Source organism: Talpa occidentalis, unplaced genomic scaffold, assembly GCF_014898055.3.
Source record: "Talpa occidentalis isolate TD23 unplaced genomic scaffold, MPIMG_talOcc4v2.1 talOcc4.3, whole genome shotgun sequence".
In the NCBI taxonomy this organism is placed as follows: domain Eukaryota; kingdom Metazoa; phylum Chordata; class Mammalia; order Eulipotyphla; family Talpidae; genus Talpa; species Talpa occidentalis.
The window spans coordinates 64,281,839-64,295,379 of NW_023603184.1; the positions used below are offsets into that span (position 1 = coordinate 64,281,839).

Consider the following 13,541-nt stretch of genomic DNA (forward strand, 5'->3'; position numbering starts at 1 on the left):
CGGTTTGATCCCCGCCAGCCACGGAGATACCCACATGGCGCGATAGACCTCTCCTGTCTCACCCACTGCTCCCCTCAGCAGTGTGTTTCATCAGTCTGCCTGTTCTGTTCCCCGCTCTGTCTCTGGTGAATCCTTTCACCCTCCATACATCTGGCCTGTACCCTGGTTCTTTCATAAATTAAAAAAAAAATGCTGGAAAGTTTAAGAATTAAGGGATATCACAATACATCTAATAAAATCACTTAGTAGCAGAAGTGGCAAAGATAGGGAGAAAATAATTTCTGTTTTCAAATCTTTGGGTTGGCAGCAACAGAGGCTGGAGTCATTATATTTGGCCCTTTTAGAGGGGCAGAGTCTGAAACGAAGGGAGGACAATCTGACATGGTTCACCAGGAAGTCTTAGAAGAGGCATATCCAGAGAGGGCCTTAGGTTGGGCCCTTCCAAGAAAGGTGAGTGTACTCATTAACTGTCCTCAGACAGGCGTTGGGCCAGGAAAGAACACTGTGTTGGGAGGGGAAATTCTAAACCTTAGGCTACAAACTAATGTTACAATATTATATATTTCATCAAATCTAAGATACTACCAATTATAGACGCATCCCAATTTCTGAGAAGTTAAACTATAAAAAAGACAAACTTCTGAGAAGTATAAGAACGCATTTTTTTCATTTACATGTTAAAGTTTCTGCCAGTCACATTTTGGAATATACCCTTTGCCTTTTAACTTAAATACACAGATTTGAGTTCTCTTCTTCATAATGACAGTTACAACTTAAGGATGAAATAAAATGCATAATCTGTTTTAAAAATAACCTATTTATTTAGCTATTATTCATAAAAACAGGAAATAGAATACCTGCAATGAACAACAATAGGTTCTTCTTTGCCAGCCCTCTTATTTCGTACGTGGCAAACAAAATCCAGAAAGTCACTTGAATCATCAGGGACTCCATGGTCAGGCCAGGCTGTGTACTGGATCTGAGTAAGCTGACGACTCTCATTTTTCTAAGTATAAATGAAAATTACACACCTTGACTTAGGAATTATCTTTAAAATATAAATACTCATGTGATTTTAATTTTAGAAGAAAAGCAAGAAAAACCACTCCCTTTACCTACCAAAAAAAGTAATGAATAAATTCAATAAAACCTGAAATTAACATTGAAAAGAAAAGCATTTGTTTTACAGAAACTGTTATATTCATTTATGTATCAGCTACTTCAATCATTACTCTTCTTATAACTACATTTCTGTATTTGCAAAGTATTCTAAAGGTGATAATTAAAGTAAACAAGAAAAAACAAATTAAGATTCAGAGATAAAGACCATTAAAGAATTTGTTAGGAGAACAAAAATTGCAAGATAAAAGAAATTTTTTATTATTGAAGTTGAGCTAATCTTCATAAATACAAGTAAAATAATGGAAATTAGGAAAATAAAATCTGAACATGTAGATTAAAAATTGGAGATCATAAAAACAAAGTCAAATCAGGACTTAATTCTTTTTTTTCAGAACCAAATGTTGATGTAATGAAGAAAAAATATTGGATTTATATATCTGGTTTCAAATCTTGACTAACAGTTAAGGTGTTTAATCCCTACTTCAACTGAAAGAGGACATAATATGTATACCTCACCAGGACAATCTTATGATGAGAGGACTCTTATGAGAGAACCTATAAATCATTCAATCATATGTTCAATAATTGGTAGTCATTCAACATGATGAAATCTGGTTATTGTCATTTACATTGAAGGCTGCTTCCTGATAAGACCATAAAAGTAAAAGGTAATTAAGGAAGGGACCAATGAATGAAGACTTCCTAAAGAGACCTCAATATCATCTGATAACTAATTTTTCATAATCTGTATTATCTGCCTTTAATTCTGTAAAATGAATTGAAGGTATCTAACAAATTATTATTAACAAAAGAGTTTGATGTTGGGCCTCCCTGGTGGCACAAGAGGTTAAGTCTCAGCACTATGAAGCTATAGGCAGTCACTGCAGGAGTTTGATCCCTGGCCAGGGAACTACCCACATGGCACAGCAGACCTCTCCTGTCTCATCTGCTGCTCCCCTCAGCAGTGTATTTCAGTTAATCCACCTGTTCTGCTCTCCACTCTATCTCTGGTGAATCCTCTCACCACCCCCCACCCTGCACCAGTAGCCTAAACCTCAGCTCTTGTATGCATAAATAAAATAAATCTTTAAAAAAAAACCCAAAAGTTTGATGTTACCTGTAATCCATAAAAATTGGTAATAAATTCTCATATGCTCTTCACCAAAGCTCTTTAAAAATATATATTTTTTTAAAATTTTGGGATAGTATCATTATTTATCCATCCATCTATTCATCCCTCATGTAAATATTTCCCCAATTTTGCTAAATTTTCCCTCACTTGGCTCAAACTTCAGATTCTCATTTGTGTTCTAGCATAGTTCCAAGGTACTCAGGATGTGAATAGAAAATCCACCATGAATAATCTATAAGTGGAGTACAACAAAGAGACTATGCTGACGATTACAATCTATTTTTCCTATTTCTTTGGGAAAATGAAGTAATACCTTATTGGTTTGCCTTATTACAGCAGATCAAGGATTATATGGTATATGTCCTGAAACCTAAATTCACACTAATGAAATCTCTAGCCCATAAGAATTTGAATTTATCAATTAGTTTCCATTTCTAGCTTTGGATTTGGAAGCCAAGAGGACTGATTCACTTAATAGTAAGGACTAGCTATTAAAGAACTATTATCTGTCCTCTGGCTATGATCTTTTTCTCCATAATACTGAGGAGACTATGAAGTTGTTCTACAGTCCACTCTTAAGGAGAATAATAAAATAGCCCTCAGTTCTTCTTTCCATTTCCACAGATGCACCTAAGTACTTTACTGATATTACTTGGAAGAAAAATCCTGTACCCAAACACATCCCTAATATGATTTTTATGAAGATAAAGTAGTAAGAATAACAGGTATTAATCACTAGATTATTTTTTCACTGACAATTTATATCACTTATGGAAATTAGAAATAATTATTGTAAAAGATTCCCAAGTAAATAGTTCAGTAATACTTTATACTATTTCCTAGTAACCAGGATTCAGATTAAAAACATTTCAAATTTCAAAATCTTTACCTTGAACATAATAGTTCTAATGAATGAATATTTTGCCTTCCTACCTCTTGGTTAAATAGTGTCATCTTCCTGAAGATATATGCAGTGTTTCCTTCTTCTGAGTGACAGGTGACTTGGTAGCATCCATAGGATGAACTTCCTGTAGGTTCTGGCCAATACTGGTGACACTTAACCTGACACCAACAGATTTAATATAAAATTTAGGCTTTCCAATTTTTAAATATTTTAATTTTTAAAAATTTCCAAACATGCAGAAGAGCTACAAGAATAATTACCTAAATCTGTCAACTATGAATATTTTTGCTACGTTTTCCTCTGTAATAACTAATATGCTTGAATATATTATTTTTAGATTACAAATTCTTGTCTGCAATACAATTTCAACCAAAGTTTAACCATTCATGATTAACTCTTGCTTGAATTAATACTACTGTGAAGGTGGCAAAACAGTGCCTTAATTCTGATATTTTTTAGATTAAAATTAATAATGAAATAAAGAACTATCAACTAAAATGCCAAACACATCCATTTTTTTCATAATTAGGACTTTCAAAGAACAGCTTTACTAATAAAATTCACCTATCATAAAATTCACTCATTTAAAAGTACACAATTGTTTTTTGTATGTTAATATAACTGTGCAACTATCACCATAATCATTTTCCATCACTCCTAAATGAAATCCCATAACCATTAATAATCACTGTGCATTTTTATTCTTCTATCTTACCTCTCTTCTCCAACCCTTGACTGAGAAAACCATTACTCTACTCTCTGTCCCCCTGGACCTGCCTGTTCTGGACATTTCATAATATGGAATCATACAATATGTGGTCCCTGGTGACTGCCATTGTTCATTTAGCAAGCTCTCCATGTTCATCCATGTTGGAGCATATTAATTCTTCATTCCTTTTTCTTGCCAAACAAATATTCTACTATATGAATATAAAACACTTTTTATGGCAGATCTGTTTTCTTTTTTTGGCCACAATGAATAATGCTGTTGGAAACATGTACAAGTTTTTGTGTGGCCATGTTTTCAATCCGCTCGGATATCCCTATGAGAAAATTGTTGATTTATAGGAACTCTTTGTTTAGCTTTTTGAGGAATTAACAGACTGTTTTCCAAAGTGACTGCACTAATTTACAAATCTACTTGTGGTATAGGATGGTTCCATTTTCTCTACATCACTTTAATACTATTATTTCTCATTTTTAATTTCCCTAGCCATTTTACTACATATGAAGCCATCCCACTAGATATGAAATGTGTATTGCTATAGTATTGATTTACATTTTCCTGATGACTAATGAGGCTGAGCATCTTTTGATGACCTCACTGGCCATATGAATATCTTCTTTGGAGAACCATCTACTAAGATGTCTGGTGATTTTTAAATTGGGTATTTGTCATTTTATTGTTGAGTTGTATGAATTAATCAAATATATATTTGACAAGATATATCAAATATATCTTATTAAATACATAGTAATCCATTTAAATAATAGAGCTCATAATGGCAAACATTATCACATTTATCATGTTAGTCATAGTTTCAAGCACATAAGCAAGACACCATAGGAAGGGAAGTTTAAAGGCTACAAAAGAAACTAAACCAATGTAAATATTCTGACTACATAGACAAAATAATTAAAAAAAAATAAGAAGTATGTAAGATTCGAGTATGACTTACTCTCCCACGTTCAACTTGTGTAGTTAACATTACAACCATAGAGGAACCTTGTTCCCAAGTCATCTGCCAAAAATCTGAACAAGTATGTGGTAATGGCCCTTGACAAGCAATGTACTGATTTATAATGCTGGAAGAAGGAATTTCCATCTAAAAAGAAAAGGATGTAAAAATAAAATCTTTTGCTTTAGTACTTTTTTCTGTGATAAAGCACATGAAAACCACCCATTAAATAACTGAATACAACTAATCTCAATCAACTGCAAAATCAATAAAACATCTATCAACAATTTCTTATTTTATCTGTAGAAGAAATAGCTCAGTAATAGCCAGCACCTATACGTATTTATCTTTCAATTGATGGAAACAGAAACTTAAGTATATTCCAAAGTACTTCATGGTTTTACAGAGTAGCTTTAGAGGGAACACTGTTTCAGAGTTAAGAGATTTAGTAAGGAAAAAATAGGTCTTGTAAACAGTTTATTGGTAAAATTTGTGAGGAACAAAAATTCTACAATTTGTTTTTCAGTTTGGATGTCATATATATCTTGCATATATAAATTTAAAAGGATATTACAAAATAATGTAATTTTTAAATTATTATTAATTATTAAATTTATTATTTTTAGACAAGAGATCATATTTGGAAGTGACAGGTCATGATCTTACTACATTTTAATTTAAAAAAAAAAAAAAGGAAAGTGTGACATACACCTGGCAACTGGAAGAACACCAAAGAGTAAACAGAAGAAGTCCTTCCCGTCCCAGTCTCCAGGTGCCACCCAAGAGGGTAATCCATTTTTCTAGTTTCTAATATATCCTTTCAGAAATATTCTATATATAAACATAAATGTACATGCAAAAACTTCCTCTTTATCTGTAAAACAAACGGTAGCATATTCTGCATCTTTTTTCTTTTTTTCCACATTTTATCTTTGAGATCATGTCAGAATAATGCACACTTTTAGTGCTATAAATATACTGTAATTTATTTTGATGGATATAACCAAATTTGTCTCCTAAGACCTAATTCATCTAATTCCTAATTCTGCTAATACCAATGCTCCAAAGTGTAAGCTTGTACTATTTTTTTTGTATCTGGACTTATCTGAAAGGAAAAGCTGACCTGAACTGATCTAAGATTTTTTATTATTATTAGTGGGAGTAATTGCTTGCTGTTGATTATTAATATTCTGATTTCAGGTGAGGTTTCATAGCCTGCTGAAGCTATAACTTATTACTTTATATGGTATATGCACTGAATAACCTTTGAAAATTTTTTTAAAACTTTGAATCGCAAATTTTTAATTTTATCCCAACATTTCAGATAAAGGATATAGATTACACATGGAATTAGCGAAATTTTTGGTATTTCAATCTAATTGGTGAAAAATTCCTTAGTTTAATTTGCACTTTTTGGTGAATTAAGCTGAATGCATTATTTCTGCATTTGACTGTTTCTTTTAGAAGTGTTATAAAGGTATTGTGATTTTGATGTCAAAATAAAATGACCTTATCAAAAGCATATACTAAAACAGTCAATCCTCATTATTCATGGATTCTGTATTTGCAAATTTACATAACTGCTAAAATTTATTTGTAACCCCCAAATACTTGTAGTATTTGCATGGTTATTTGTAGACATGCCCAGAGGTGAAAAATTTGAGTCACTTGATGTGCATGCACATTTACAACTCTGTCTTGTCTCAGCTCTCATTATTGTAAATGAGTGTCCATGTTGTGATCTATTTGGTGTCACATTTTAAAAATATTTATGCTCTTGGGGCAAAGAAAGTTGGTTCAATAAATGGTGCTGGGAAAACTGGGTCGCTACATGCAAAAGAATGAAGCTTGACCACTACCTCACACCATACACAAAAATCAACTCAAAATGGATTAAAGAACTAGACATAAGACCTGAAACCATAAAATACATAGAAGGAAATATAGGCGAAACACTACTTGATATTCACATCAAAGACATCTTTACAGACACATCACCCAAAGCAGTGATAGTGAAGGCAAAGATAAACAGCTGGGACTACATCAAATTAAAGAGCTTCTGCACAGCAAAAGAGACAATAACAAAAACAAAGAGAAACCCCACCAACTGGGAGAACATTTTTGCACCCAACACTAATGATAAAGGACTGATCACAAAAATCTGCAAAGAGCTGATGAGACTCAGCAACAACAAAGAAAATAATCCAGTCAAAAAATGGGCAGAAGAGCTAAAAAGAAACTTCTCTGAAGAGGAAATGCAAATGGCCAACAGGCATATGAAAAAATGTTCAACATCACTTGTAATCAGGGAAATGCAAATCAAAACTACCATGATACCATCTTACTCCAATGAGAATGGCACATATTAAAAAAACTAGCAACAACAAATGTTGGCGAGGATGTGGAGAAAAAGGAACTCTTCTGCTGCTCTTCAACTCTTCCCACTGTTGGTGGGAGTGCAACTGGTCCAACCACTATGGAGAGCTGTGTGGAGATTTCTGGACCTACTAAACATAGAGCTTCCATATGATCCAGCAATTCCACTCCTAGGTATTTACCCAAAGGACACAGAAACATCAATTCCAAAGAGCACCTGCACCCCAATGTTTATAGCAGCACTGTTTACAATAGCTAAGCTTTGGAAACCAACCCAAATGCCCCAAAATAGATGACTGGATCAAGAAGACGTGGTACATATACACCATGGAATATTACTCAGCATTCAAAAAAGATAAACACATGCAATTTGCAGCAACATGGATGGCACTGGAAGGGATCATGCTCAGCGAAATAAGCCAGAAAGAAAAAGAAAAATACCAGATGGTCTCACTCATGGCAGAAATCTAGAAAACTTAAATAAGGGACCAGGAAAATGAATAACTATGAACCAGAGACAAACAACTATGAACCAGAGACACTCTATGGGGGGTGGGGGGCGGGGAGGGAGGGATTGGGGTCAAAATAAGGGGGTTGCAATTGTATGGGGAATATAAAAATAAAATTTATTTAAAAAAAATAAAAATATAAAAATAAAAATTAATAAAAATAAAATTAAAAAAAAGTGCTTCCTAAACAAACAAATAAATAAATAAAATAAAACAAAAACATTTATGCTCATTGGTGGGGATTTCAGGGTTTAAAATGGTCCCTAAGGGTAGAATTGCAGTAAGAAGACTGTGCCATGTCTTATGGATAAAATACATGTTAGGTAAGCTTCCTTTAGGCATGACATAGCTACAGTGATGTTTGTCTACAGTTCAATGTTAATGAATTAACAACTGTTATTGAAGTATCTTTTAAACAGAAACAAAGTTATATAATTATCTGGAAGGTCAAGGGCTCCTATTCCTGTAGGTCCCCTTGAAGCAATGACTCAGTGTTTACTAATTCAGTGTTTGTTGAGAACTTTATTAATTGAATTTACCAAATAAATGATGTATTTGAGCTTAAACAATAATCTATGGTAGTGCTTAGATGAAACAAGACTGTCCAGTGGTGGGGAGAAAAATATGAAAGAAACAAGACTATATATTGATTGATAGCTTTTGAAGCTGGATAACATATTTATGAGGTTGCACTATTCTCTCTACTTTTGAATATTTTAAAATGACCATAAAATTTTTTAAATGCCATTTGCATTTCCTTTTCTATGCATTTCTACGAATTGTCTTCATATGTCCTTTACAATTTTCATTGTATGGTATTTATTTTGCATATTCATTTACAGAGCCTTTGGTATATTGAAGAAATAAGCCTTTTGTAGTATTTTTAAATTTTAGTTTGTCATTTTAGTTTTACACATCCCCAGATTAAACTTTTATGTACCAGATTCATAGTCCTTTTTTTTAATAGCTTAGACTTATGTTTAAGATTAGAAAAACCTTCCCCATTCTGAGATAAACAATTCACACATACTTCTTTCAAGTATGTTCATGATTCCATTTTTACATTTATATTTGATGTAGCTAAAGTACATGTTGGCATCAAGAATGAGGAAGTGCAGTATTTACAGTTAAATAATATTAATTTATAGATCTGTTTAAAATAATGTGCATAGGTGAGGGCATGAGTAGGGGCATAGGTGAAACAAGGTGGGATGTTAATAATTGTTGAAGTGGAATATATATATACGACGGTTCATTTAACTTTTTAATCTACTTTTGTTATAAGTGAGATTCTCTATATCATGCATTAAGAGAAAAAGCAAGTGATTCTTCTACTAGACAGTTCACCCAACCCATTAACTGTTTTACCTCCAATGACTTAAAAAACTATCATAAACAAAATCCTAGTATTTATTGAATCTCTTTCAGGAGTAGACTTATTTCATTATACTGTTCTATGTATATACTAATATACCAATGCTGAACTAATTTTTTAATACTAATTTTATAGTTTTTTTTAATATCTGAAAGTTTAGGTTAGGCTTTTAAAAAAAGATTAGGCTTTTACAAAAAAAAAAATAAATCTCAAATTTCAAAGTGGCCTTAATTATTCCAAATGACAAATGCATAATAAAAATAAACTCACATTTATATAATTTGCATTGATATAGTCTTCATTACTCTTTAAAATGACCCGTGTAGCATCATCTGAAAAATTTAAAAGAATGTTTGAATAAAGTTATGTTAAAAAGATTTAAATTTAACATGCAGAGATGGTAGATACTTACAAGGTGAAATATCTCTGTATCTATTTTTGGAAATGTTCTGAGGTAATTTGGCACAAGACATTGTCATTCCAGGTTTTTTCCGATATAGTTGCTAAAAAAAAAAAAAAAGAAAAAGTACAAAATAAGTCCAGCAAGTCATCAAGAATTTCTGTTCTGTTTTTCAGAATTGTTTCTATGCTAACAAGAAAAAATTTTTTCCTCAGAATATTTCACGTATACAGTGATGCAGGCTGGTAGGGTACTAAATCAGATTTGTGAACATTAATTTTGCAGTTTCTGATATAAATTATATGTCATGTTCATAAAAATAGTAAAACAAGTGAAAGCAGTTTTGATTATAAAAAAGTTCCTGCAGCTTTAAATAGCAAAGCTGTAGATAACATTTATCTTTCATTTATTTTTGAGATATTTATGTAAAATAAGAACATTTTAAAAGAAAAATTGACATCCCTTTGATGTTTTACAGTCACAGTAACTCATCTGTAAAATATACTTCAGCACAGCAAACATTAGTAATAGCTAACTACTCTGACAAAAATTACAGGATTAAATATATGCCAAGGTCCACAAGTTAATTCCTTTAACTTGGAATTTAAAAAAGTCTACTTTAAAGTCTATCTTTGTTTGTTTCTTTTATACAGACAATTATAGAAAAAAATTAGTTGGATGATGTATCATATCTCAATATTTCTTTCTTTAAAACAGACACATATTTATATAACCAAAGCTAGTATTTGGGGAGAAATTTTTAAAAACTTTGCATATTAGAACTCCTTTTATGTCAAATATTTCTCAGAATACTATTTTAGTTCATAGAATTATAACTGACAGCAGATTAGCCAGTTAAGAAACAATGAAATTAATTAGAAAATATGGGACCTTCCTGCTGGCACAAGGGGTTAAGTCTCAGGACTATGAAGCTATGGCCAGCCACTGCAGCATGCGTTCGATCCCTAGACAGGGAGCTGACCCACATGGCGCTACAGACCTCTCCTTTCTCTCCTGCTGCTCCTCTGCAGTGTAACTCAGTCAATCCACCTGTTCTGCTATCCACTCTGTCTCTGGTGAATCCTCTCACTTCCCCACCCCTGCACCTCTGGCCTACACCCTAGCTCTTGTATGCATAAATAAATAAATCTTTAAAAAAGAAAATATGGGCGAAACATCTTTTCTATACAACAAAATTACTTACATCAAATTGTGTAAGGACTGTTCCAGTGATAAGCCCCTCAGCTAGCTGTATCATCGACTCCCGGAGGGAATGGTCATCCTGATGGGTGCTATCTAGTGGGGTTTTCTCAGGAATGTACTGGAAGTCTGGCTCATTTTCCAGCTTCTCTTCCACTACATCATATACAGCTAAAAAAACAAAGACCAAAAAAACATGTGGAAATCTTAATGACTTGGAGAAAGGAATTGACCAGGTATTTAATTTTGTGTCAGGAAAAATAATTCATTTATTCATAATTCATCAGAGCGGAGTCTGCTGCCACTGTGCAGGGATGGAAAGGTTGCAGAGTTGTAGAACTTTAGTCTCGGGGAAAAGAAGGGTTCTTGGCTGTATTGCTGAAAATGTCTATACCTTAAAGAGACTTAAGAAAAAGAAGCATCTCTGAACATATCTGTCTTTAATTTGTGGAAGCTAAAGATAACACAAATGGGGGTAATATATATATATATATATATATATATATATATATATATACACACACATATATCTCATATGTCTAGTTATAAAAAGTTACAAATAAATTGAAGAGTATTAAACAAAATATGTTCTATCTTCATTCCTAGATATAGCTATAAAACAGCCAGAGAGGCCAGATTTTAAATGATAATTAGGTCAGAATTCATGGTTATGTAGTGTAAAGAGAACCAGACTTTAGATTCTGGCCTCCAGTCTACTCTACTTCTCCCACCCTCAGCTCCATTCTTTAACATGGGTGCCTATAACCATAGATAGGCAGGAACATCTGAGTTGATATGTGAGCTTGTTCTACACTCATCTGCAAATTGCTGCCTCTTAGTCATACTGTCATGTCCATTATCTATGGACACATAGGTTGTTGATCCACCCTTAGGTAAATTAACTGGGGAAAATCACCACAGGCCCAGGAAATGGGAATAAAAATATCTGGACAGAAAAATGAAGGTTGAAAAGGGTGGTTTTAGAGAAAGGAAAAGTCACAGACAATGGCTTGTAATGCCCCCTTGGTCCTACAAAATCCCTACCCCATGCAGAGGGACAAATCTGAAGGACAGCCAGACTAGAGCCCTCTAAAGTATGCAGTCAAGCAAAGGGTCTCTTTGCCCTTGTCAAAGAGGTTTGGTTCTTGCTGAAATATTTGTGTACTTCTGAGGACAAATTTCCCAAATGAATAAAAAAGGCAAAAATTTATGAATTTATTTTGCCTATGAAGAAAAATCACTTAAAGGGCGAAAAACCCAGAAAAACTAGCTGCTTTTTCCCTGATACTTTTACAAACATAACTGAAAATTTTAATTGTATGTTATTTCAAATAAAAACAGACATGACAGACCCACACTGAAAGTAAATACAAGTCTTTGATTCAATGAACATAAAACAATATTAGAAAAACTGTTTGCCAATAAATAGGTATTAGACTATACAGTATAAGTTAAGTGACTTGTAATTATAAAAAGGCCAGGTTTTTTTCATAATAAGGGCTTTTGTTCATTTTCTGGCTCTGTTCTAGTCATGAATTGTGAACAAACAGCTGAATGTCTTGGTGCCTTAGTGTCTTCAACGATAAAATGGGGATAATTCACCTCACTCATTGGAAAGCTATAAAAGTTAAATGATAATATACAAAAGAGAGATGATGCAAGTATAACTTTAGTAACTATTGGCTATTTTTACTAAGTTCTTTAGGATTTGTTATGAAGAGAAAACAGAGCAAACAAAAATGAGAAGACGTAATTTTTGGCATAAAATTTAAGGCATTTTATTTGACAGAAAATGCCTAATAATGTATCTCCTAAATATCAGGTATAAAGGAATGAATTCCTCAAAGTGAATGTTCTGTCCTTTGCATTTTTCCAGAAAGTCAATTCTAGACCAAGAATACAGAAAAACACAAAGTAGAAAGATGAAAAAAAATTCCTGTTTGTACCAGGGGCAAAATAAAAGTTTTATATTTTTCTTAAAAGTGTTTTCTCACAAACTTTTGCAGTTAGGTGTGGTGAGGGAATAGGTGCAGTTCTAATTACATTTTTACTTCCCTGTAGTACTTATTCAACAACTGGTAACATGGCATTGACCAATAACTAGTATTGTGGCTAAAACTACTATTAACAGTATATTGTTCATTGATGGTCTTCAAGGAACTTGAAATAATGCCATATGAGCACTGGTTAAAGGGTCTAGGGTTGCTAAGATGAAGAAAGAGCGAAGGTTTCTGCTAAAATTAGTTATTACAAAAAACTGAAAAGTAGAGAGAGTGAATTTATTCTGCATTAATTCTACAGTGATAGAATTAGGAACAATAGTACTAAAAGAAGATGGAATTTTAGTTCAACTAATTAAAACAGTTCAAATTATTTGAAGGGGGAATGAACTGCTTTAGAGTATACTAAGTACAGACATCATCAGCAGGATGTTGTAGTGGCAACTCCAATGAGCAAAGTAGCCAGAGATTATTAAGATTTCTCCAAACCTGTATTTCAGATTATGAATTAACAAGTCAGCTGTCCAGATCAGGAGACAACATTAGGCAAGTAGGTATTAGCCACTGAAAGCACATGAAAGGCCCTTTGGAAAAATACTTTGACTAGCTTGCTACAGCATTTTCTAAAGAGAACAGAGCTCAAAATTATTCATTCAACAAGTATTACTGAATATTATTAAGTACTCACTACTATTACTGAGTAATTGTGGGGTGATAGGGCTATTTTAATCACGGTAGTCAAGAGAAGACTTCCTGAGGGTGATACCTGAGCAGATCCCTGAATTAAGGAGGAAATAAATCTTATAAGAATTGAGAGGAGTGCTGTAGACAGAAGAAACAGAAA

At 33.0% G+C, this 13,541-nt stretch overlaps 1 protein-coding gene across 4 annotated transcripts in view; it reads right to left on the reverse strand.

Moving 5' to 3' along the window:
• Positions 1-13,541, reverse strand: part of PTPN4 (protein tyrosine phosphatase non-receptor type 4) — a 160,515-nt gene that overhangs the window by 7,855 nt on the left and 139,119 nt on the right. For all 4 annotated transcript variants that reach the window (XM_037523229.2, XM_037523228.2, XM_054699631.1 and 1 more), the window contains 6 exons: positions 10,702-10,868; positions 9,510-9,600; positions 9,368-9,429; positions 4,838-4,984; positions 3,188-3,316; positions 858-1,006 (listed from right to left, as the gene is read on the reverse strand). In XM_037523229.2, the coding sequence (XP_037379126.1) occupies positions 858-1,006; positions 3,188-3,316; positions 4,838-4,984; positions 9,368-9,429; positions 9,510-9,600; positions 10,702-10,868 (745 nt within the window). The remainder of the gene's footprint in view (positions 1-857; positions 1,007-3,187; positions 3,317-4,837; positions 4,985-9,367; positions 9,430-9,509; positions 9,601-10,701; positions 10,869-13,541) is intronic.